Source organism: Haemorhous mexicanus, chromosome 8, assembly GCF_027477595.1.
Source record: "Haemorhous mexicanus isolate bHaeMex1 chromosome 8, bHaeMex1.pri, whole genome shotgun sequence".
NCBI classification, from domain to species: Eukaryota; Metazoa; Chordata; class Aves; order Passeriformes; family Fringillidae; genus Haemorhous; species Haemorhous mexicanus.
In genome coordinates this window covers 20,044,094-20,068,352 of record NC_082348.1, presented here as the reverse complement: position 1 = coordinate 20,068,352, position 24,259 = coordinate 20,044,094, and the positions used below count along the sequence as shown (strand labels likewise).

Sequence of the window (24,259 nt, the reverse complement as noted above, 5' to 3'; positions counted from 1 at the left end):
GCCCTGAAGGGAGGCTGCTTATAGTTCTGCCTGATTGAATTTGGCAGCCTGGTACATGCTTGAGTCTTCACCTGTCAGTGTACAAAGTTTATTTTCTGAGAAATGTGAGAAAGCAGCTTTAATGTGTAGCTAGCGGAAGACTAACCTTTTTCTGGCAAGCTCAGTAACACAGAAAGCAAATACAGGTCATCTGTGATGGCAGAGAGTAGAATTCATTTGTGTTTGTGTTGTGCTTAAATTCATAATTAAAGTCAAACATCTGATAATGAATTTTATTACTTTACATTATTTTGTGCTGAAATATGTAACACTAAATTCAATCTATATTAGAGTCTTTTTCACTTGCTAGGTACTCCTCTTTCAAAATAACTTCATTGTCTTACTGGAGTGAACATGCAAAAATGGGGGAGAAATTGAGTTTTCAGATAAGCTTTCAGAGATGTGGGTGTTTTTTTGAAGATGACTAGATTTGTAGTCTGTGCAAACACAACACCTTCTAGCTGACTGTCTGAGCTGGTATTTTCATCTCCTTTTTCAAGATAATATTAATCTCACTCAGTCTGGGAGACTTTTAAACAAAATTATAGAACTGTTGGTCACAGTTTAGCAACCTGAGGGATGTTTCTTTGAGCTTCCTCTGGATCATCTGATATCTTACCAGCTGAAGAATTTTTTTGTCTCTTCTGCTGCTTAGTTCAATTTTAGCAATTCCACTTCTTCCTAGATAGCAGAATCTTTGTTAGGAGGCCTTTAAGGTTAAGAGTCTGAAAGTATCAGTTGGCTAAAGCAGGGGCAATTAGACATTAGTCTCTTTTTTCATCCTCAGACCTTTTCATTCTCATTTTGACAGCTCTTTTCTGTATTGACTTGCTTGGAAATAATGTTCATTGTCACACTTCTGTTGTTACTGTGTTCTGTTTTTCTACAAAATATTATGGGGCGCAACCAACAATTCCATCCAAGGAAGGGCCACAAGTAGGGGCACAAAAGGCTTTGTGTTTGGGTGATGCTACCTTTCATTTTTCCTTTATTCTCTCCCTTCTCTCTCTCTTAGTACAAAATGATGGGTTAATGTGGGAATGTTTGGATTTTATATATGCCAAAATTTTTTTCAGCATTTAGATTTGGGTAACAGGTTTTTGTGGCTTTTTGTTACTGTTTGTTACTTAAAACATTTAAGTTTTTTTCTAGCAGTATACTAGAAATATAGGCTAAAATAAAACCATGGGTTTTTACCTTGTAATAATATCAGAAGAAGTAGCTTTATGTCCACATGCACTTCTCAGAGATGGACTTACTACTGTCTCTGACCCTCACTTACCTGTGTTTAGTGTTGAACTATCCCCTCATTAACAGGAATAATACAGTTTTGGATCATGTCTGGTATGGAACTGCTGGTGATTGAGCAAGATGAGCAAGGCATATTTTCAGCCGTTTTACAGAGCTTACAGCAGAGATTTTTCATACTTTTAAAAGCCTTCCCTCTTGCAAGATATACAAAAGCACATTGTGCGTGCCACAGTCCTCAAACAGCAATCAAAAGAGTTCTTGTGAGGAGGTGGAGGCAGCCTGGGAAAGGTTCCAGCAGATGTGGCAAATTCTCCTCTCTGGATGGCAGTGCAGTATCAAAGCTTATGTGTGGTGTTACAGTCTTCTAAGACCCACACATAAGGACAGGTGAAACCTTTGACATTAAGACAGTGGTGGTTCAGGAGACCCTGTGTAGGCTGGTCAGTATCCTCAGCTCTGGAGTATCTGGAAGCAGTGCTGTGCTGTCTAGCAAAGGGGCCATTCGCAGGCACGTCCCTCCTCCAGAAATGCTGACACTGAGAGACTGAATGGCTTTGGCCAAAATCTTCCTTCTCAGGCTCCAGTCATTCTCAGCTTCTGTCAGCTTGTGGAGTAAAGCAGCGTTGGCAGTAAGAAGAAACATTGTCATTCTCCCAGCAGCTGCCAAAGACTTCGGCCCAGGCGGTGCCTGTTCGTGTGGTCAGCTGCCTGTCTGTTGTCTTTCCTTCCTTACTGCAGGGCAGGGACCTCCCGCAGGCAGCCCGTGCCCTGTGCTCCTTTAAACCTTCCTGCTGCTGCTGGGCAATGTAAATGTCACTGGGAAGTGCAGGGTCTGCTCTGTCAGAGCCCAAATATTCCCAGCTGCTCTCAAGCTGTAGCTGTATTTGAAAACTGCAGAGCAGTACGTCGGGCAGCTCAGTTACAGCAGTCAGGTTGTACCTGTCAATGAAAGGGCTCTTGTCCCTGATGGATGAAACTGATATCTCATCTTCCTACCTGCCTGAAGTATGCTGGCTTGTTAATCATTAACAGCACTATCCATATTTACACGTGTTCAGAGCAAACAGTTTCTTTCCCTACTGTTACTGTAATTAATTGGATTACGTTCCGTTGTAATTCAGTGATTAACCTGCATTCCTGAAGTTTTCAACTCCCATTAGCTTTGAGTTGCAGGGAGGCTGAGTGAGGCTTTGGCAATGCTTTCCTCTGTCCCAGCAGAGGCCTGGGAAGCAGGGAGCACATGCCTGATATGGACAGTGCTTCCCAGAGGAGCTCACACGCATGGCACTCGTGAGTACGTCCTGAAGGGCAAGGTGCTCTAGGGAGCTGCTGAAGCAGACACCTAATGCTGTGCAAATGATTCATGGTTACTGTTACAGGAGGCAAAGATACTGTGATTTTAGGCTGTAATTCCTATGAGTTAGGTAGGAATAAATAGATTCTTCCCATGCTGTGCGTGGTGCTTAACATTTTGAATGGATGAATTGTGTTTCGTCAGAAAGATGTTTTTGCTTTATACTGTAGGAAGAAAGATGATTTGGGGTGCCAGGCAGAAAGGGTCTTGAGAACCTTTGGAGATGTAGGCAGTGCATCTGTTGATAATTAGAGGTTGAGATGTGTGTGTGTTTGTGTTTGCACATACACACATACAGAGAGATTCAAATTTACCACTGATTTCCAAGTTTTGAGAAACATTAAATCTAAGATTCAATCTAAATGTTTTTTGGTATACTTGTGAGAAATAATTTTCATACATATTTATGCATATATATATACATACACACAAAAATGCATATATGTATATCAGGCAAATAGGAATGTGTCAAATATTTAGTTTAGGAAAAATAATGTAAATGGTTAATGGTTTTGTTTAACAAGAAAAAAAATACAGAATTACAGACTGCTTTTCCTTCAAAACCCTGAAGATATGTTACTTCTTTTATTAGACTTTAAAAAAATAAAGTTAGAAGCAGAATTAAATTTTACACTTTATCTTGATTTCTATTGTGGACATTTAAAATCAGGGAGAAAATGATTGTTTAATAAAAGAGACAGTAAGCTCACTCCAGGTTCATGAACCATGTCAGCTTTGCCTAGAGAAAGAAATGCAAGTTCTTTTGATGTTTTTAAACAAGACTGTTCTAAGTAACATCTTATTTTAGCTGCTTCTCTGGGACATAGTTGTGGTCCAGGATGTGGTGGTTTCTAAAAGGAAGGAAGGAAGGGCTTGAAGTAGGCCTCTCCCCTTTGGAGCATATGCCTCTCGGGTGGAATTGGAAAGGGCAAGAGGTCTCATGTTGCAGGGTCATTTGTGTATTTCCTTCAGCCTTTGGCATGTCATGGGGCGTTTGCTGTGGGATCTCAAACTACATCTTTTCTCTCATAACCTTTGCTGTCAGATTTAGTTCCTTTATTTGCTCCTTGTAGAGTTATTTTACATGACATTAAGGTTAAGTAGAAGCTTTTATTACTGGTATTTTTGATGTGTATGAATAACCTCCATTCAGAAACAAATTTGTCAACCTTTTTTAAAGTGTCTGTTGCAATTTATGTGTGAAGCGAGGATTTATGAGAGAGCAATCTAGATTTACTGCACCATCTCCAAAAGCAATTCAGGGAGTGCAATGTATACCTCTGTGTGCATATACACTTGCACATGTATTTAACATACAGAGCTGACAGCTGAAGTAAGAGACTTTGAAAAAGAATGATGCTGATTGCTAATGATTTGCACAGGAGCGTGGAGGTTTGTACTGCAAACCTACATGCTTCCAGTTCATTTTTATTTGGAGATCCTTTGTGTCATTCTCCTCTGCATCCTTTTCTGCAGTGCTCTTCTCCTCCCCAAGGCAGCACTCTCCTCTGCCTCACACCTTCTTTGTCACATAGGTAGCCACCTTTTACTTAAATAGAAAACACAAACTAAAAAACCACCCTTGCATTCATTCTTTAAAAAAACCACATTGAAAATGGGAGTTTTCTTGTGTTACATGTTCTGTATTAAAGTCAAAGCTTGTCCTGTCTGTGCTTGTGATCTCTTGAGGGACCTAACTCATACGTGCCACTCCACTGAATGCAGTGCTCCTCTTTGTGTGAATCACATCACTGCTGGGCAGAAAAGTTTGCCAAGCTCCAAATAGAACAGCCTAAGTCAAGGCTTGGATAGAAGGACATACTGCTAATAGGACTATTTAACTGGGTATCTAGGTAGTTACAGCTCTTTTTGAGAAAGCTGCCTGTTGAGAAGTCTGTCAGCACTGTAAATACTCAAAGTGTTGATGTAATTAAAGGGCTTTTCAATGCATTTTCTACTGATAATAAAAGTGTAGGGTTTTCCTTGTATTTTATTTTGCTTAATAACCTGACCACCACATCATCTTCTAATACCGATGGAGTACATAATTCCATTTTTACTATATAGAATTTGTAACATTGTATTTCTAATTAGTGTTGCTACTAAATTAATAAAATGTGTTGTGTTCAGTGTATTTTGCTTTCTGTATCAGAAGAGGTCTGTGGCTGATTTTAACAGAAAGGTAGGCACCTGTGCACCTAGGAGAAGAAAATGTTAATTACAGGAAGATTGAATTCAGGTTAGAAAATAGAAGTGTTTACAAATTGGCCTATTCGTGTTTCTGTGGTGGGTGTTGGGCAAATACGAAGAGTTATTTTGGCTGCTCTGCAGGGTGGGCTAATTTTTAACCTTAAAAATAAAAAATGGAATTTCACATATACATGTAAACAAATAATACATATTTAATAGGTGGGTAGCTGGTATTTGTCTAGAAGGAGTGAATTTCTAGCTTAGTGTTGCAGTCTAAAGTTACTTGAATTTTTTTGTGTGGTCCATTGTATTACGTAGCCAGAACACACTGCTTAACATTTTATCTACCAAAATTATTTTTTCAAAGATACAGGGAAATGGTAAACATTTGAAATTGGTTTTATGCTTAATGCAATACAAACAAAAAAAAAGTTAACAGAATTTGCCAGGTGCAAATTTTATAAATTTTATTTAGATTGGAACTTTGCTGAGCGAGACAGCCATTTCATCTTGCCTGCATAGGTGTGTATGAACTGGAGAAGGTGAGATGAGAAGTAAAGAGAGTCTGAAGAATGCCTTTGGACATAGGAATGGTGTCAGATAACTGAGAAGACACAGTGCAGTTAGTCCAAGGAACATAGAAGATGGGAATCACTTTGGTTTGTCTGGAAGTTCTTGTGGTCTTCCAGATGATTGCAACAAATGTCCACAAAAACATAAGCTTTGATTTGCTGTCAGAGAGGTGAAGAAGTGAGGGAATAAAATTAAGATTAATTTATAGACTCATTATTTGAGTGGGAAGTGTTAAAGACAGTAATTACTGCAATGGAAATAATTAATCAAAAGCAGCAGTTGATCTCCCGCTGTTTCGGTCAAGGTGCTTCAGCAAAGCTGTTGCAGTGATGATTTTCAGTGTCAGTGTTGAGTGGAGTAATAAACAGGGCTTGCAGTAAAAGGTTATCAGTCCTCAGTAAAGGCTCAGGGACGTATGGGATGCTTGGTCAGTGAAGGTGTTGATGCTTCTTGCCCCCAGCCCATAGATACTGCTGAAGTGCTGGGTCATTCTCAGCAAGAGCTGATGAGGGTTGCAATGCTCTTTTGTCTCTAGGCTAGAATAGTTCAGATTGCCAGCTTCTAAACTGTGTATCAGGGCTAATCTCAAATTTATTCTGCCTGCTGCTGCAGAGAGGAAGATTGTGCTATATGCAGAAAGGATTAGTGTTCATTAGTTTTTTAAAGTGATGATCAATTAGCAGAGAACACCATGCAGGTTCTTCAGGAGATGCTGTGTCAGACTATTGACTTTACTTCACCACACCCCTGTATGCACAGCCCCCTCCCAGCCCCCCAGCATCACAAAAAGAGTTTATTGCTTGGGCAATTTAGAAGTGGTAAAAAGTTTTAACTGCAGATGTTCTGCATCTGTTTCCTTCACTAAAATTTGATGGGTTGGAGGAATCGATCAGAATTAAGAGGAGCTTTCATATTGTGCAAGAAATGCTTTTTAGAGTAGGCTGTATTCAAGAAGTTATATGCCACAATTTTTAAGGAACTGTGTTTAATTTTTAAATTAAAAAAGGTGCCTTAGGAAGAGGGGAGCATAACAAGCTTAGTAAAATATAGCTGGATTGTGATGAACCACAAACTTCTTCAGAAGTGAATGGTAGTACCTACAGCAAACCAGGGAGAAATCTAAACATGTCATTCTAAAGAGGTTTAAAAACTCTGAAAGCAAACTGTCAGATTGAATCTCTCTCAAACCTGGGACACAGTTCTTTGAAAGTCTTTGGCTAAAGTGCAGAGTCAGAAGCAGCTTTACAATGCTCCTGCTAGGAAGTTTGCAAGACAGTCCTTCAACACTGCCAAGAGAGTATTTCCTGCAAGTAAAATCTGTCATGCCCAGCTCAAAGATATGACTCCTGTTTCTGTCTAGTATCATATTTTGAAATATTAGTCTTCCTATTTAAATTTTATATTTTGTTTCCACTTAGGACTATTACAGGCTGCTAAACAAAACTCCAAACACCTTTTCTAATAATTTAAAATGACACTGTTAAATGCAAATTTACTTTTAAACAGCATCACTTCTAAATGCAAATAGCATGTCTACACATTGGTGATGGATTATTATTGAATAAACATAAGGTCTTTAAGTATATTTGATGCTCTAGTAGCACAAGTGTAATGATTATTTTAGTTTAGTATTTCCTGTAATATCTGATAGACTTTTAAACACAGAAATGACTTACAGAAAGTGATGTCGAGGAAAAAAGCAGAGACAAACTGAATTAATTCACCTCAGGGGGCTATAAAAATACATATGTAAAAATCTATTTTTACACACCCACGATTTCTGATCTGGGTCTTTTGACTTTCAGACAGGTGCTTTATTAAATCTCTCTCATATGTTTTTACATGAAAATATCAGCCAATGCAGTGAGAAGTGAAGGAACTCATCACCTTGCAAAAGTCAATATGTCACCACATGCTCTAGTAACGCAATTTACTTTCTTTTTCTTTGGGTTTGCAGGCAGGAGGTTCCCAGGTCATCTTCACTAATCCTCTGGAGATTGTAAAGATTCGGTTGCAGGTAGCAGGAGAAATTACTACAGGACCCAGAGTCAGTGCCCTCTCTGTTATAAAAGATTTAGGCTTTCTTGGTCTTTATAAGGTATGTACTTCTGCTTTGGGTGCCTTCATCATTTTATGCTAAACTTCTGTACTGTTGAAACAAAAACTATTAAAAACAAAGACATCTTTTGAATTTAAAACCAATCTCTTCCTGCAGGGCAGCCCCACAGTGGAAAACTGAAGAAAACTCACTTCTATATTAATGGCAGTGGGATACAAAAAAATACTTCCCCATTCTATCCTTTGGGCTTTTATGCCAAGCTACAGGGAGCCCTGTATTGCAGACCTGCTGGCTTCTGGCACTGCTCATTTCATTTGGTGGGGTTTTGTGAAAAGTTTCTTTAGCTTTTCCTGTGCATTTTTCTTATATTTATTTTGAATCTCTGTATCTCTATTGTTATCTTTGCAGCAGGATATTGTCTTTGTCTTAATAATTTGATGGCAGTGAAACAGTAGTGAAGTTTAGTAGGATTCAGATTTTTAAGAAGTTAAGTGGTGGGATTTGTCAATAAATTCCACTGAAAAAAGCCTGTTCTGTATGGTACTTCAGCAAAATGCCAGTCTACAGATTCCTTCCCTGCAGGTATACTTACTGCCATCATTACAGATCAGGTGTAATGGAGCAGAAGCTATTAGTTTCCTTAAACAAGGAAGAGTGTTTCTTCCTGTATCTTCTGCCAGTGCAAGGGGTAATACGTAAATTCAGCAGTTATATTAGCTGTGCACTTACAAAACATTGCTTTATGTGATTTGCCCATAGACCTGCAATAATACTATAAAAATGTGCACATTTACTTTAGAGCTGAAGATTTTGAATTTGATAGATGAGATTCATGACCATTGTGTTTCCTTATTAAACAGTACCCAATTTGCAGTGGTTTTTCTCTTTTTGCTAATCTTCCAGTGCAGCTTCTTTGGTCAAACAGATGATGACGATCAGTGTGAGGTCTTACAGTGCTCACTGGTATTTTAGTAGTGCTTTTGTGTTTGGTGGAATAAAGGCTGGCAGGGACTGGTCTTGCTCTTTCCCTAGTCAGAAAGACATAAGGACTGATCTCTGTCACTTCTTTCATTGCCTTTGGACACACAGTGTGTAAAAAGTATTTATCCTAAGTACTGATGTCAGGATTGATGTCTTGTATAACTTACCAAAATTATACATGGACCTTGAATCTTCCTCATTCCAGACACTTAGTTTAGATATGCTTTATTCTTATTTTCAAGTACTCTGTATCATCTCTTTCCTGAGACATTTTATTTTCTGTGTTGTTTATGTGGTAGATCAAATGAGTTTGTACTTTCAGGGCTCAGGCTGCTTGCTGGATATCATTTTTAGCCTTATTTACAGAGTTTCTTTGCATTGTGTCTCTTTTCTCTGTGTCAGGGTGCCAAAGCATGTTTCCTCAGAGACATTCCCTTTTCTGCAATCTACTTTCCGGTTTATGCTCATAGTAAACTGATGTTTGCTGATGAAAGTGGCCATGTGGGAGGGCTTAATCTCCTTGCAGCTGGAGCCATTGCAGGTAATTTTGCAGAATGTTTCCTAAAAGTAATTTTCTTTTCTTTTAGTGAGTAATATTTAATATTCATTCAGTAGCCCCATATAAAGGAAGGGTACTGTACCATTGTATCTGATTTAATCTAAATTTGATCACTGTTATCCTTAGTGGGAGGCGATGTAATTTTGATGAGAGCTAATTACATTTGCATAATGTGGATAAACAGCGTAATGCAGCTCAGCAACTTGTAGTCAAATTTGATCTGTCTGTCTCAATGGGGTTTTACTTGTTACTGAGCTCTCAGAGTTGAAGGCTAATTTGAATCGTTGATGAACATAAAATGAGAGATCGTAAGAGCTAAGAAGAAAATGACTTACCCAGGTTTGGGTTGTGGAATAACTGAAAAGAAACTTTGTTCTAATGTAATTGCTGAAAATAGGGCATTAGTTTGTAAAGAAGCTGAAGTACCATACTCTGAAATTTAAAATATTTTACAGCATCTCAGACAAGTTTAGTATAAAGACAATATGCAGCTGTGTCAAAAATTTTTTACTAAAGGCAAGGGGTATAAAAACAGTAGATGTAAGAACTATAGTGGTGGATATTTAAACATGCAGATAGAGATGGCCAGATTTGCACTGCCAAGGATGAGCTCAGCAGATGAAAACCAGGTATCTGCACACAACCTTGCAGCTGTGAATGATTCACTGTCAGAATCTGCAGTTCAGAAACACCAGTGGGCTGAGCAAGACCCTTTGCTACTTGTTACAGTTGTAAGGAGTCACTATATAAATACATATACATCAATTGTGAGTGCCTGTGTGTGAATAGCAGTTCCCATATAGGACTTGACACATAAGTTTGGCTGCACCTTCTCTGTGCCAGTTGGTGTGTTCCTCATGCCAGAGGGAAGGGACACCACCTCTAACAGATCTGTAGCCCTGTTCGTTCTTTAGTATTGCAGAGCTGCCAGAAATGGAAAATTCTTTAGCTTATATACATACAATACTCATATATATTATTAATTTGTATCTCCTATAAGACTTTTTAGACTGCAAACTTCACAGTTTCTCTTTGTTTCATTAGTGTTTGTGTGTTGCTCATACTAAGGGATGAACCCTATTAAAAATGCATGTATATTTCATAGGCCTAGTTTTATAGCATGTATAGGAATCTGCCTCTCTGAATTGCAAATTTCACATTCTCAATTGCTCACTCAGTCCCGGTTACACGTGCCCAGCAGGCAAGAATACAGTCTGAAGGGATCTGCCTGTCAGGAAAATCTGCATATGATTGCTGTCTGTGCATGCTTGCAGGCTTAACTGCAGTGCTTCTGGTTTTGTTTAAAACCTCCTGGATTGGTCAGTGACACTTCACAGTTTACCATCACCTATGCAATCAGTTACTTGTTAACATTTTTAATTCATTGTTAACCAGTTGTTAAAGTTTAACCGAAGTCAAAATTAATTTCCTTATTTTAAGTCAGAAGATGGTTCCTCTTTTTAGGGGGATTAAGTTTTTATAATATTTAGAAGTATTCAGAAATATCTCAGATGACACAGTTATATACTGTGGAGTACATTTCTGAAAACTTTCTCCTTTCCTTTGACTAGAAAGCCGAGAGTGGTGCCTTGGAAGTGGAGATTTGTTCTTCCATCACTGTTGGCTAATACCACGCTGTTGGTACTAAGCAGACTTGTAAAACACCTTCATTGTCCTCAGTCTTTTTATGGCTTGCCTACTGAAGTAAGCAGCATCTATTCTCCTACAGAACAGTCCAATCAGCAGTTTAGACATATTTCTATAGAACAGGGGCTTTAAGCAGTAGTTTTTCTCATCAACACCTTTAACAAATGGAGGCATAGGATTCAATTTCCAAATCAATCACCTATGTAATTTGCAAAATGCCTTGTAGAGTATAAACAAACACAGTAAACTTGCACAACTAATTTTTATACTTTACAGATGTATAGCCAATTTTATCTTGTTTCAAACTACTGCTACAGCCAGACCACTAGAAGATGCTGAGAATGGGTTTTGATAGTTTATTTCCTTTACTACCAGTTTCAGCCTTTAAATTTAGAAGAAAGAATGATTATCTCAGGCACGACAGTTTATATAAGCATCAAGAGTAAGAACCTGCATTTTTCTGTAATGTCTAGCCCTTGTAAAAAATATGAAAGTTTGCACTTGTATTTTTCACTTGGAAGTGTTTCATCTTTTACAAGATCCTTTGTGCAAATTAAATGTGGTTTTCTTCTAAAAGGTGTGCCTGCTGCTTCTTTGGTAACCCCTGCTGATGTCATCAAGACAAGACTGCAAGTGGCAGCTCGCGCCGGTCAGACAACATACAGTGGAGTTATTGACTGCTTCAGAAAGATTCTAAGGGAAGAAGGCCCTTCAGCTTTGTGGAAGGGAGCTGGAGGTGAGAAAAAAAATTGTTAAGGCTGACCCCAAATCTGCAAATTAGCACTTGCTTTGTTAAGGACTCAAATCAGAGCGGTATTTACAAGGTCTGATTGTGAAAAACAGACCTTGTTAAAAATGCTTAGCTTCTCTCCTGAGGAATTGTTTTATTTGTTTAACGCTATGATTTGTAATATTTAACAGCTCGTGTGTTCAGATCTTCACCCCAGTTTGGTGTTACTTTGGTCACTTATGAGCTTCTGCAGAGATGGTTGTATGTTGACTTTGGAGGCCAGTAAGTCAAATATTTGCTATTTAGCTTGCACAAAACTGTCAAATGTAAAGAAAAAACCCCAAACTTTTTCATGTATAGGACCCATTGAAACTTGTTGACTTTGAGCACCTGTACCTAAAATTGCAGCATGTAAAAAATTGCCCCATCTTTATATAATTGAGGGAAACTTGCATGCCACTTCTAAACAGATGAGGAGATAGAGAGCCATTTAATATTTATTTCAGTACACTAATTTGTATTTCCATTGTAGCAAGATAGTTTTGTCCATTTTCCTTGTGACACTGGAAACTAAAAGAATTTACAAAAGTATCCATAAAAATGTACCTTCAATTTTGGGTTTGACTTAAAATTAAGTAGTGGTCTGACCTCATTCACCTCACCATAGGAGTAATTAATCAAGGTCAGCTTTAAGAGTCTTCCATATTCAGACAAAAGACTTTAGTATTTGAGCCTGAATAAGTCTATTTAAAGTGCTTTCTTATGAAATGTAGACTAACAAAATGCCCTTTTTTTTTTGTTCAAACAGCAAACCCGCTGGATCAGAATCTACCCCAAAAACACGAATTTCAGATCTTCCTCCTGTTAACCCTGCACATATAGGAGGATACAGACTTGCTACAGCTACATTTGCTGGTATAGAAAATAAATTTGGTTTATATCTTCCAAAGTTTCGAGCTTCTGCCACCACCTCAGCTCAAGCACACGGTAGCAGCTGAGTCCTGAAAAGATGTTTCAAATGAACAAAGTGATGCAGTGGGAAGAGTTCACAAGAGTACTGCTGTATTATTTTCCAGTCAGCTGCATGTGTTCTAGCTGAACTGAGCTTGCAAATCTAATTGCTCCTTTCAAATATTCATACATACCTGCATTTATTTATTTATACACAAGGAACTGATTGAAGCTGTGGTTCTCTGCCTTGTTTTAACCAGTGGCATGAAGCTGTAGCCTAGACTTTGCCTTGCACAGCTTGCATTTAATGTTACTGTACATATTGTACATCTTTGTACAGAGACATCAGGGCATCTATACACATACATTTATATAATGGGTATTGCAGTTCAAAATAGTTTGAAATGTACAGATGTTTTGAAGGTGTTTTGTTAACAATCGTGACAATAAAATGTTTAAAAATGCTTGTGTCAGTTCGCTTCTTTGAATTTAGAAGAAGTTGTCTGGTATGATTGTTTTTCCCTCCACAGAGGAAATGTGAAGATCAGATGCACCCATTTAATGAATGGACAGGACAGGACAGAGCTCTGCAGGAATGCCCTTCATGCTAGTTACTGCAAAGGAAATGAAATGCAATGTGCTGGCTTGTAAGTGTTAGAGAACACAGTAATTAGATGAGCACATGCAATATTTTATTTTGCAGCACTACTTTGTGACAAAAAATTCTCTCGAAATACATGGCAATACTAAATGTGTAATAAATATTACTTCTATGGTAGCAGATTCAGAACACAATGAGAGATTTGCCAGTTACTGGCACACTCAAGAATTTTTACAGGGTTTATTACTCAGAGTGCCTTTTTTTCCTGAACAGAAAACTTGTCAAAAATTTGAAAGTGTTCTCTTTATTTCTAGGTTGTTTTATCATGAGATTACATTATACTGTTATTCTACTTACTTTTGTATTATTTTTAAATGCAAACAAACCCATTGTTTATATTTACAGGTAAGTGGAAGTAAAGGGAGAAGAGAAAGTGAAAGTTTGAACTATTTCTGGCTTAGTGTCCACCAAAAGTTTCCCTGGTATAATACTGAAATGCAAAAATGTCAGAGGAAATAGGGGAGTTGAGATTTCTGCTGTCAAGGAGGAAAATTAGTCACACCGTCCTTGCGACCAGAGATGAGATGGGTGGTTTCCAGCCTTGCTTACTGAAGTTTTACATGTTTCTTACAGGGTTAAACATCCTGGAATAGAGCATTTCCAAAGGGTATAAACTGATTTCAGGTTCTGTTTTTTTACTTAGGTGACAGGATCAGGGATTAAGTCCGTTTATGAAGACATGGCTTATTAAGAACTGAACACTACTTCACAGACTAGCCTTTCTCCAGCTCTAGCCTCTAAGGAAGCTAAAAATTATTGTGGTGCTGAATAATATTTAGTGAGCCAGAGGTTACAGTACACTGACCTTAGAAGTTTGATCACTGTTCTGCAATATGAATATAGATAACCTGATTAGAAGGCTTCCTTCTTTATATGTTGTATTGTGTTTAAGGAATTTCTTGTTCTGTACTGTTTTCTGGATAGAGGCAGGCTTCTGGGAACTCTCTCCTGTAGCTATGAATTCTGTCTTGTGCTTTTCTAAATAGAGACAAAAATGTTGGGGACCCACTGCATTCAATCTTGGTCACAGCTTGCTGACTGCCTTGATCAAGGCCTTATGAGACCTGACAGTGCACAACAGCATTTGTATTTCTTGCAGCTCCAAAACTGGACAGTTTGACTCCCAGAATCCTCATTTACAGCATCTAGCATCGTTTTTGGTCTTAACGTTGCAGGTATGGCTTTTTCATTTTTAATCTGTACTCAGCTATTCTGTGAGGGAAGACCACAAGCAGGAATAAAGATAGAGTAGTATTAAATTTAATAATTGAGAATTATTAGAAGGTTCAAATTACACAAAACTAAGGCCATGTGATCTGCATGTATGCAAAAGAAAGCCTGACCTACAGGACTTCTGAAAATAAAAGTGTGAGGGAAATGTATCATTCAATGAAATATAATCTCAAAAAACCCACAAGAACAACCAACCAAAAACCCAAGCACCCCCTCCCTTCAAAACCATCAAACCAAGAGAACTTCTGCTTGTTAAGAATTCTGCCCAAAGGTACAAACCATCTCATGATGTGCCTGTTTTACACAGTTCACATGCTTCTCAGCTGAACAGAGCTGCTGTTGTAGGGTTGAGGAGGGCACACAGGATAAATGTCTGCAAACTGAGCAGCGTGGCTGTGTTGAAAAGGGAAGGACACACACTCTTGAAACGCTAACACCAATGGTAGCCTAAACACATTTCACTTCCAGACCCACCAAAAAAGAAAACTTTCTGAAGAAAGAATTGCTGTTACTGCTGTGTCTCCACAAGCTGCTCATAATAACAGAACCAAGACAAGGGGAAAGTGAAAAAAACCCCCCAAAACTAAACAGAAAAGTTAAACAATGAAGAAACAATGACAATACTCCTGGACATGAAATTGATATAAACCTATTTCCTATTTTTAAGTATATAAAACCAACTCTTCTGGCAAAACAATAAGCTTGTAATAGATTAAGAACTAAGGTAGTCCTAAATTAAAGGCTACAAAACTGAATTAGTGCCTAATTAGTAAAACTCACAGTATTTATTAAAAAAAAAAACAACCCAAAAGAAATAGCCCCCCTGCAACCCATCATGATAGAAAACTTCATAATGTGCTCAGAAAGAAAAAAAAGTAACCTTTAACAGAAATTATAACCATTCTGTTTCAAGCCATTAAGAAGTCTTGCTTCAATAAAAATGTTAAAAATCAGTAATAATAAAAATCTTGAACTTAGTACAGAAAATTAGTAGCAAGTCTGTAGTTAACAGAATGAAAGTCATCATGCTATAGTTCCTTATCATTTGGGAAAGAAAAATTTGATAACGGAGCCTTTTTGCTATTGCCCAGTTGCCATGGCAGTAAGGGGTGGCTGAAGGTAGAAAACAAGCCTGTGATGTGTGTAGTAAAAGAAAAGGATCAGCTCCCAGAAGCTTTGAACTACTGCAGGGACACAGATTAGAGGTCAGGGCAGCTGACAAGTGCTCGTATAGTATTTATTTATGAATCAGTCTCACCTTTAAATGCACCAATTCAGACAAAAGGAAATTGGTATTAAATATGTATTTCATTAATTCAGGTCTGATTATCACATAAGTTTGTAACTACAGACAAATTTTTATTAACATATATTACCCACTACCAGAGTCTGAGGCTTATCTATATATAAACAATGAAACTTGGAACATATGCATGCATATCATGGGTAATTTGAAGAGTTCAAAGTAAAGAATGCTTCATGGATTTACTACCTAATGAAGGTTAGTCTGTAATACAGAAAGTTTTAGGAGCAAAACTTTTACTTTTCAGAAAGATACTGTTTCAGATTGGACTTTACAGAAGCCAAGTAGCAAATTTATACCAGGTTAGTGTTTCAGCAAAAGAAGATCCCTGCAAAGTCAAAGTTAACTGTATTAAAAGTTACACAGATCCAAGAATGTGCTTGTAATTCATATATAAAACAAAACAATGCAAAATCTGATTTTCAGTGATCTTAATACATTTCTAAGTCCACTGTTGAATCCACCTGTTCCTGCCCTAGGCTGTGATGAGAACTGCCCTGGGACTGGTGTCCCTGGGGCCGGCTGGCGGCTCTAGGCCGGGATGCGGGTCGCAGCCTCCTCCTCTGCGTCGGCTCTGTTGGCGTTGATCTCCGCCAGCGTTCGGCCAAAGCGCGTCCACTCATCGCCGCGGGGAACGGCGATTTGCTGTGGCACAGACAGCGTTACTGAAACCTCCTGAGAAACAAACTCACCTCATGCTGAATGGCAGAGCACTTAAATAAAGTCAGAAGAGGTTCCAGTTCCAGATAAGCTTACCTTTGTTTTAGTGTAAGCATCAAAAGCTCTAACTAATAAAGAAGCAGAACTGGAGACTCCTGCACTGAAGTGTAAAATGACATTATTATAAGCCTGTGCTATGTATCTCCACCTGAGAGACTGCCTTCCAAGGGAATGCTAATGCTCTATCCTCATCCCATCAATTCATCATGTGCTACTGCAGTACACATACTTGCATGAGCAACTGCTTCCCTGTAAGAACAAAATCAAGGCTGCTCCATGGCAAAATATTTTGTTTGGTACTTCTCAAGCTAGGATCAGAATTCACATGTGCCACAATTACATATAAGATAAAATTTCTATTTAAAAAACCATTGGTTTTTATTTCAGCAGCCTAACAGTAAAGCTTTTTCTTTTTGACTGGATGATGGGATGCTAAAAAGTTATGCTAGAACACCTTAAATCAAACAATACTAGGAAATATTAATTCAAAAATACAAATTAAACTTATTTATTCTTCCTCTAATGACAGGAGAAAAAAATGAAAGGCAAGCTGTTAAATAAAGAAACCCAAGTGTTTGCAATATTCTTTGCACAATGCATGGCATACATACCTCTCCCACGTCATATATAACGATTTGTCCCTCTGAATCGCCCACAGCAATCTCTCTCCCAGAATGTGTCCATCTCACCCGGTTCAGAGCAGGATTGCCCTCCACGGTGATGCTTGCAGTGGGCACCTGCACCAGTTTAAAGCACATTGCTAAAAGTGCATCAGGTATCCATAAGCCAGAGATAACAGAACACACCTAGGCCATCTGTGCTGCAGCAAAAGAAGTGCCCAACACTTCAACCGTGTGTGGAACAAAGATCAAAGACACTGTTCACAACACAAACGCCTCAGTGGCCTTAGGCTATCACCAGTGCCATGACCAAAACAACACATCTGTCCCTTGGCCAAAGAACAAACATCTGCTATCAAAAGGCACATCTGTACCCTTCTTGTGGGACAGGAGGCACAGACAGGCTTTCAGGCAGTAGCGAGGCACCCTGGGATCTCAGGAAGATTATGACAGAGGACAGGGATGAAAGCAGCTGTTTTGGCAAGTCAAGCCCTGTCCAAAAGACTAGAACAGGTAATTCCAATTAAAAGCCACAGGCTGGCATATGGCAGAACTTTCTTCTATATGCAGTTTTCGGGTGGCGAAATTTAAGTACTAAGTATCTGTCAGGTTTCTCCTCTGATCTACCGCCAGCAAATCTTGGAAAAGGTTTCTACTATCATGAAGTTTATAACACACACCAGAACAGCAAACATTCAATTCACTAAGTTAGAAACCAATGGCACTTTCACTGCAGTATTACTGTGGCAATAGGAACAGCAGTGGTGTGTGCTAACAGGTTTGTTCACACTGTTGAACTTAGGCTGACAAGGCCCCAGGGTGGGAGGTCTATAATCACTTTCACAACATGGATCAGTGTTACACCAACAGATGTTTTCCTCTCTTGGTATACGTAAAACAATTTAATTACTGCTGTTATTCATTCAGAGGAGTCATTTGTAACCCTGTAATCAAAGAATGCTATCTACTACACAGAAACTACTGGAACTACAGAATATTTAAAAACAACAACAAAAAAACAAGCTATGGTAAAAAAACTCCACAAACTATAGTAAACACCCAAGTTTTTTTTAAGAGTACAAACAATTCTCCAGCTGCATTTGACAGTTAACCTGACTTCTCACCTCAGTATCATTGTTGAGATTCCACAGGTCAAGCCTGCCCATCCCATCCACACAGGCAAACAAGGCAGGGTGAGTTGGAGACCACATCACATCATAAACATAATCAGAATTGTCTTCAAAGGAGTAGAGAGGTTTGTTATTCTGAAAAGAAGCAAAGATAACAATGGGATACCCAAACCCTACATTTCAAAATTATAAAACTAACAGGTAAAGTAAAATACAGAACTTCAACAGTATTACCAGCAATAAGTAAAAAGTGATGTGCATTTTGACTTGCTTTAAAAATTTGCTACTGCAAAAATCAGCCAAAACCTAATGCTTATTATTGTTAAAGGTATGCTTTCCAAACCATGCAGCCATTTTTATGGCTGCTACTATAAAACAATCAATAGCAAGCCAATTATAAATTGGACATTTAATGTTTTATGAATCTTCCAAATCAAGGCAATGAAAGTTCAGTGACTATAACACAGAGATTTTAACTCTGCTTTCTCTGCTTTGCATTCCTCAGGGCATCAGACTAACAGAGAAGAAAGTAATTCTGGCAATGGAAATGACAGGTATTTCAATTGTGAGCCTCATCAAGTTTAATTGACATTAGTTTTGGTCCTATCCTTTATTCCTCCACAAAATTGTAGCAAAACATTTGCCTTATGAATATATGAGGTAATTGACTTTATAACATGATTTACATTTGATTATACTGTAATCATTGTTGATAACAAAGGGTTGAAAAGAATGGATCAGAAATACACAAATGATGTACAAGCTGAAAGCGAAGTTTTATGCTGTTAATCTTAGTTCTGCTCATCAGCTGTCTCCTCTTTGCAGGACTGCAGCTAAGAACCTCAGAACTTCACACAATTTGACTTCAGGTTCGTGAACTTCCTTAAGCAGCTTACATTATAGCACCACCTTGTGTCAAGGGCTATGAAGAAAACCACTGAACTATCTAAGTTACCTTCGTTGTCCAAAGCTTTACTGTCCAGTCAAAAGAAGAGGTGACAAAAAGATGTGAGAAGTCTACAGGTCCAACTGCTGCATGGCAGTTGATACCTGTGATTGGTCCCTGGTGTCCTTCAAACATCTCACTGATTCCAGCTTTGCTGTTTCAGAATATACAACCAAGGTTAATTGATTTGGAAACCAAACATCTGCAGACAGAGATAGCACTGAAATGCAATTTAAATACAGCCACAAGAAGATTTTGCTGCCTTACATGGATGTTACCTCACTGCAAAAGGCTTCACCACAACAGGATCACAGACCAGACCTTAAGTTGAACACGTATTTTCTACTAACTCTAAGTGCCAAAATATATCCTAGGGACAGGAGACTCATTCAGTCCACACATTTAACTATGTTGTCCTCCAAGCAGTAGCTACAATTTCAATTCATACAAAGAATAAAATCCAGACTCAGGAATAAGCATGAAACTCCCATCAAATGAAGAGAAGTTGCATATACTTTAAGGGCTCAAGGTTCAGACATAAGCCAGTAACAAGATATCCCTAACAACCTCCTATCAGGGGTGATGAAAAAGGAGGGAAGCAGATGGGAAGGATGTTACACAAAAGTGACACAATTTTGGGTATTTTGGAACCAAAAAAGCTGTGCAGCAAGGTGATGTGTATTTGAGATGAAACCTGGACACTCAATTGTATTTAAGAAAGCAATTGATAAGATACAGTCAGACAATTTCAAAATAGATTGAACAGCAGGAGAACAGCTAGCCAATTTAAGATCTGTGCGTGATGTTACTGTACAATTATCTACAAAACTGATAGGGACTTTGGAATGTTCTGCTACAATTCAAATGAATAAAACCACAGTGACCTATGCTGTCCTCATCAACACAAACAACTCATAACACCAATTCAATATTCCAACCATTTCTGGTTTTAATGAAGCTTTTACTCAGGAAAAAGTGTACTGGAAGTCAGACAGAGATACTCTGAATTCCTTCAGAGCAAAAGAGAAAGTATGAACTTAAAAAAATTTGAGTGTAAAGCATGCAGGAACTCATCCTTTCACTATTTCTACTTTCTTTGAAGAATTAAAGTTTGTATTTACCTGCCATGACGGCATGCAGTGTACACTGAGCCTTCTTCACTGCCAACAACAAAGTTGTTGACATCTCCAATAGGGAAAGACATGCAGGTAACAGCCACAGCCTTGGACTGTTTGTGAACCAGCTCCATGCTATCCTGTAGTGAAAATATCAGCAACTTACTTCATAAAAAGAAATATTAACACCTACAAAACCTTTTAGATTTCAGAATAGGAGGCTTTCTTTTTATTTTACTTGGATAGATTGGGCAGGAATAAGGAAGTTTGCTTAATACATTTGTATTCACCACTAACACAAGTACACCAAAACTATGCAAAAGAAACAACAGAAAATATTTGATTCCACAGGTGGGGAAATATTTTATCAAATATCAAGCTACCTGTGTTGGGAAAGTGTTGATTAATGTTTATTAGATCAACTGAATTTTTAATAAAATATTACTCTAGAATAGACACTATATATATATATATATATATATTTATCAAAAGTTACCTTACCTGTGGTTGGGAAAGCATATCCAAACTCCAAGAGCATATTTTCCCATCAGTTGAGATACTAATCAAGTTATGAGCATTCTGGGTCCCAACAACATTTACACAGTACACTGGGTGCTAAGAAACAAAATATTATCAGAAAAGAATTTAGAAGTAATAACCAGTTCTGGTATAATTGTTGTACAGTACAATTCATATACGACTTTACCATTTAACAAAGCACAAAAGATTGATCCCAATCAAAAATACAAATGATACTCCCCTATAAAACTGATACTTGTTTTTTCTGACACTCTGATTTTTATGAATAGCCTGGTTCCTAAGTGTCAAAATATGGACACAAACATTTAAGCACTGCCAATCAAGTGCACTGGACAGAATTTCCTAGATGTTAAATACATCTCAACGGGGCACAGTCCTTGAAGACATTTCACCTCCTACCGTGTGAGCAGCAGCTGAAAGAGGCGTTCTCTGCACTGGGGTTCTCTTATTGCTGCGATTATCCCACAGCACTATCTGGCCCGAGTATGTGCCACCAACCACCAGATTGGGATGAAATTTTGCAAATGTAGCTGACATCACTGCAGACTGAAAGGAAGAAACACAAACAACAAAATACACGAGCCATCATTCAGTGACACTATGTCTAAAACTAAAGAAAATGAGGCCAAATATCAGAACTACTTCTTTGACTAAATTATTCAGTACATTCTTTCACTGCCCAATTACTTAAGGATTCACCCACCCTTTGTAACCCCTCAACAGTCTTTTTGTTTCAATTTATAATTATTAAATGAAACTTTCCTCCTCTTTTCTTTCACATACATACATACATCTGTATTCCTCCTAGCATGGTTTATTAGCAAGGGAAGGCCTGGTAATACACAAGATTTTAATAATGTTTTGCCACATTCTGTAGTCATTACTTCTTAGAGAATGCAGAAATACATTTTGATATAACAGAGTTACTTTTGCAATCTGGGCTTTGACAGTAATGTGACAATGAGGTTAAATTTTCATTCAACTGCGTTATTTTCCAACATGATAGGAAAAACGTGGATATCCTGGGCTTGGCATAATGGAAGAGATTTGCATGTTTTCATCTTTCAGAAAACTACTAGAAAACCTCCATCTGCCTTTTTGTTGATGCATATGTTTTTTAGTTTTCATCCTTGCTCCATTTCCTCAGGCTGTCTTCATTTTATTCAGTAACCTAAGTTGTAGTATACAATCCTACTCAAGCCCCTTACATACAAACCTTTGTGGTTCAACCATTACACAAGAAAGTTTTCCTGTTTTATTTAAACGAAAAAAGAAAAGGAGTTCTCAAACAAGACTGAATTCTGAATGATGTCAGAAATTCTGGAACAGAATAATATTCTCAGCTGAACTGTCTAGCTATTAACATCTGTTGGCAGATAAAAGTGGTTAAAGTGAATGCCAGCCCAATGAAATTATTATACTGACAAACGTAAGGAAGATACTTGTCCAAATTCATCAACATAAAATCCCTCCCAGCACAGAATCATACCTGGCAGTGAAAGACATATTCTGGGGTAGTTTTCTTGTACTTCATATTCCATACAAGGGCCACCCCATCAGGCTCGTGAGGTGCATCCTCATTGTTGTTGTAAGAGGCTACAAGTAATTCTGGATACTGCATGGTAAGTGAAAAAGACTCAGAGTAAGCAAGATGACTGGCTGAGGGTCCAGATAATCCTAGAATCTGTCTTCTTTTGCCAAAATAGGGTTAAAAAACCACCTTGCATTATAAAGGCGTGAAAAATTGTCAGTTAAAACTGCAGTTGTTGCTAATTTAGCTCTGACATCAGCATTATCATACACACTAGTCTTGTTCTCTCATCATAACTTTCTTTTAACTCTAAAACCTGTTACTTTTAAGTGAGCTTTCCTTTCTTTTTAGTGAAGATGAGTTACCTCTACCAAGCAGTCCATAAGCCAAAACCAACTTTCTTCACAATCTGAACCTTTTGCTACCTCTCACAAAAGATTAACAGCTCTGTCTACTTTTTGCAAACCATGGAGCACATCAGGAACATCTTTAGAAATACAGCTTGTATCAGCTGTGCTTTTATGGGAATCAAATGCACAGAACTACAACAATTTACAAAGCCAACTGTTTGCTTTGAGCACTGTTTTTTACCTGAGATGACCAGTCCAGACAACTGACAACACGATGCTTTGACCAACGTTCATCAAAAAATTGCCTATTTAAGGACAGCTTTGCTCCTGCTTGAATCTCTCTATAAAGACAATTGGGAGATATTAATCTTAGATCACTTTTTCAATTAAAAGTATTGGAAATTCACAGAAAAGTATTTAACATTCACATTACCCTTCTTTGTCCTCTAAGTCTCTTCCACTGTAGTCAAAGAAAATGTTGATTTGCTCAGAAAGGGCTCTCTCAACAATCCTTGTGGAGTGGTCAAAAAAACTTAAAAATTCTTCAGAATGCAAAATTTGTTGCTTTTCCTCCTCTGTGAGTTCATGAGGGGCAGCTGAAAAAAATTTAGACAGACATTTTCTGGACTGCACGCTTTAACCAATTCTTTTCAAGAAAGAAAAACAGTATTTATCATTATTTTTAATAATTTTTGCATTTTATGTTTTATTGGCTAATTAGCATTTAACAACAAAATTAATTTTAAATTAACATAATAAGAAGTTAAAAAATGTACTGTTGACTTTCTTTACAGCTCTTAGAATGTCTTGAGGTGAACTGTACCTTCTTCCTCCTCCTCTTTTTTTAATGTTTTTTCTTCTTCCGGTTCAACTAATGGTTTTGGTGCAACCACATCATCTTCCTCCTCCTCATCTAAGGAGAAACATTATGGTGAGATCATCAGTGTTTCTAAAGGGGAACAGTAACATTCTCTATGAGTCTCAAATAAGCTGATGTAAAATGGTATCATGTAGCTTAAAATGGTTGCATTTGTAAAATGTAGTCCCAAGGATAACATTATCACAAACCAAAATATCATTGTCTCCACCTGGGTATCAGTTGCACTGAGTTATGTAGTTGCATAAACTGAAATAAGAAACGCAGGGAATTGTAAAGAATCCAAAGTGGAAATCTGTCTTGCAGGCAGTTATGATTCCACACAGAACCATGCGGTGGATGTGTGTTCTGTGTAACACACTGACACATTAATGCTGCGGAATAAAGAAAAATCAAATGTCTAAAATAGTCTGCAGAGCAGCTGCTTACTTATGATCTGAAAGCATCAGTCTAATGGGTCTGCACATGGCATGAAGATGGCTTACATTAGCTTTCAGGTTGCTATTCTGAGAGGCAAATTTTGCTAAAGATAATAGCGGAGAGATTACATTTTTTCTGTCATTCTAGATGCAAGTCTCATTATCTGTATCATGTTTGGCAATGAAAACTTTACAGGAAAATGTGTTTTCCCTAATTGCAATGAATAACATAAAATGTTAATGTTCAGGAATACTGACAAGGCTTACATCACTTTCTGCATTTCTACATTTTATTCTTTGAATACTATAAGCCAGAAAATACCTTTAAATCACTTAGAATCGTGGGATATGCTGGCTTTTCTTCATCCACTTTCTAGAACAGGCTTCTGAAAAGACTTGTTTTTATTGGTTAAACAGCTACATCATCTACTTATAAGGGAATGGCAGCAGGAAACTGCTGCATGCCTCATCACAAGTAAT

The 24,259-nt window shown here is 37.8% G+C and overlaps 2 protein-coding genes across 5 annotated transcripts in view; one reads left to right on the top strand and one right to left on the bottom strand.

The window, feature by feature from the left end:
• SLC25A12 (solute carrier family 25 member 12) overlaps positions 1-12,798 on the top strand; it is a 45,341-nt gene extending 32,543 nt beyond the window's left edge. Inside the window, exons 14-18 of the mRNA XM_059853090.1 lie at positions 7,365-7,505; positions 8,850-8,988; positions 11,231-11,389; positions 11,575-11,665; positions 12,192-12,798. Coding sequence (XP_059709073.1) covers positions 7,365-7,505; positions 8,850-8,988; positions 11,231-11,389; positions 11,575-11,665; positions 12,192-12,381 — 720 coding nt within the window. The 3' untranslated portion in view covers positions 12,382-12,798. The remainder of the gene's footprint in view (positions 1-7,364; positions 7,506-8,849; positions 8,989-11,230; positions 11,390-11,574; positions 11,666-12,191) is intronic.
• A 1,441-nt stretch (positions 12,799-14,239) lies between these two features.
• The window catches only part of DYNC1I2 (dynein cytoplasmic 1 intermediate chain 2), a 28,544-nt gene continuing 18,524 nt past the window's right edge, over positions 14,240-24,259 (bottom strand). For all 4 annotated transcript variants that reach the window (XM_059853093.1, XM_059853091.1, XM_059853094.1 and 1 more), the window contains 11 exons: positions 23,307-23,396; positions 22,917-23,079; positions 22,725-22,824; positions 22,092-22,217; positions 21,002-21,148; positions 20,564-20,677; positions 20,069-20,202; positions 18,957-19,101; positions 17,996-18,136; positions 16,863-16,988; positions 14,240-16,176 (listed from right to left, as the gene is read on the bottom strand). In XM_059853093.1, coding sequence (XP_059709076.1) covers positions 16,063-16,176; positions 16,863-16,988; positions 17,996-18,136; positions 18,957-19,101; positions 20,069-20,202; positions 20,564-20,677; positions 21,002-21,148; positions 22,092-22,217; positions 22,725-22,824; positions 22,917-23,079; positions 23,307-23,396 — 1,400 coding nt within the window. In that variant the 3' untranslated portion in view covers positions 14,240-16,062. The remainder of the gene's footprint in view (positions 16,177-16,862; positions 16,989-17,995; positions 18,137-18,956; positions 19,102-20,068; positions 20,203-20,563; positions 20,678-21,001; positions 21,149-22,091; positions 22,218-22,724; positions 22,825-22,916; positions 23,080-23,306; positions 23,397-24,259) is intronic.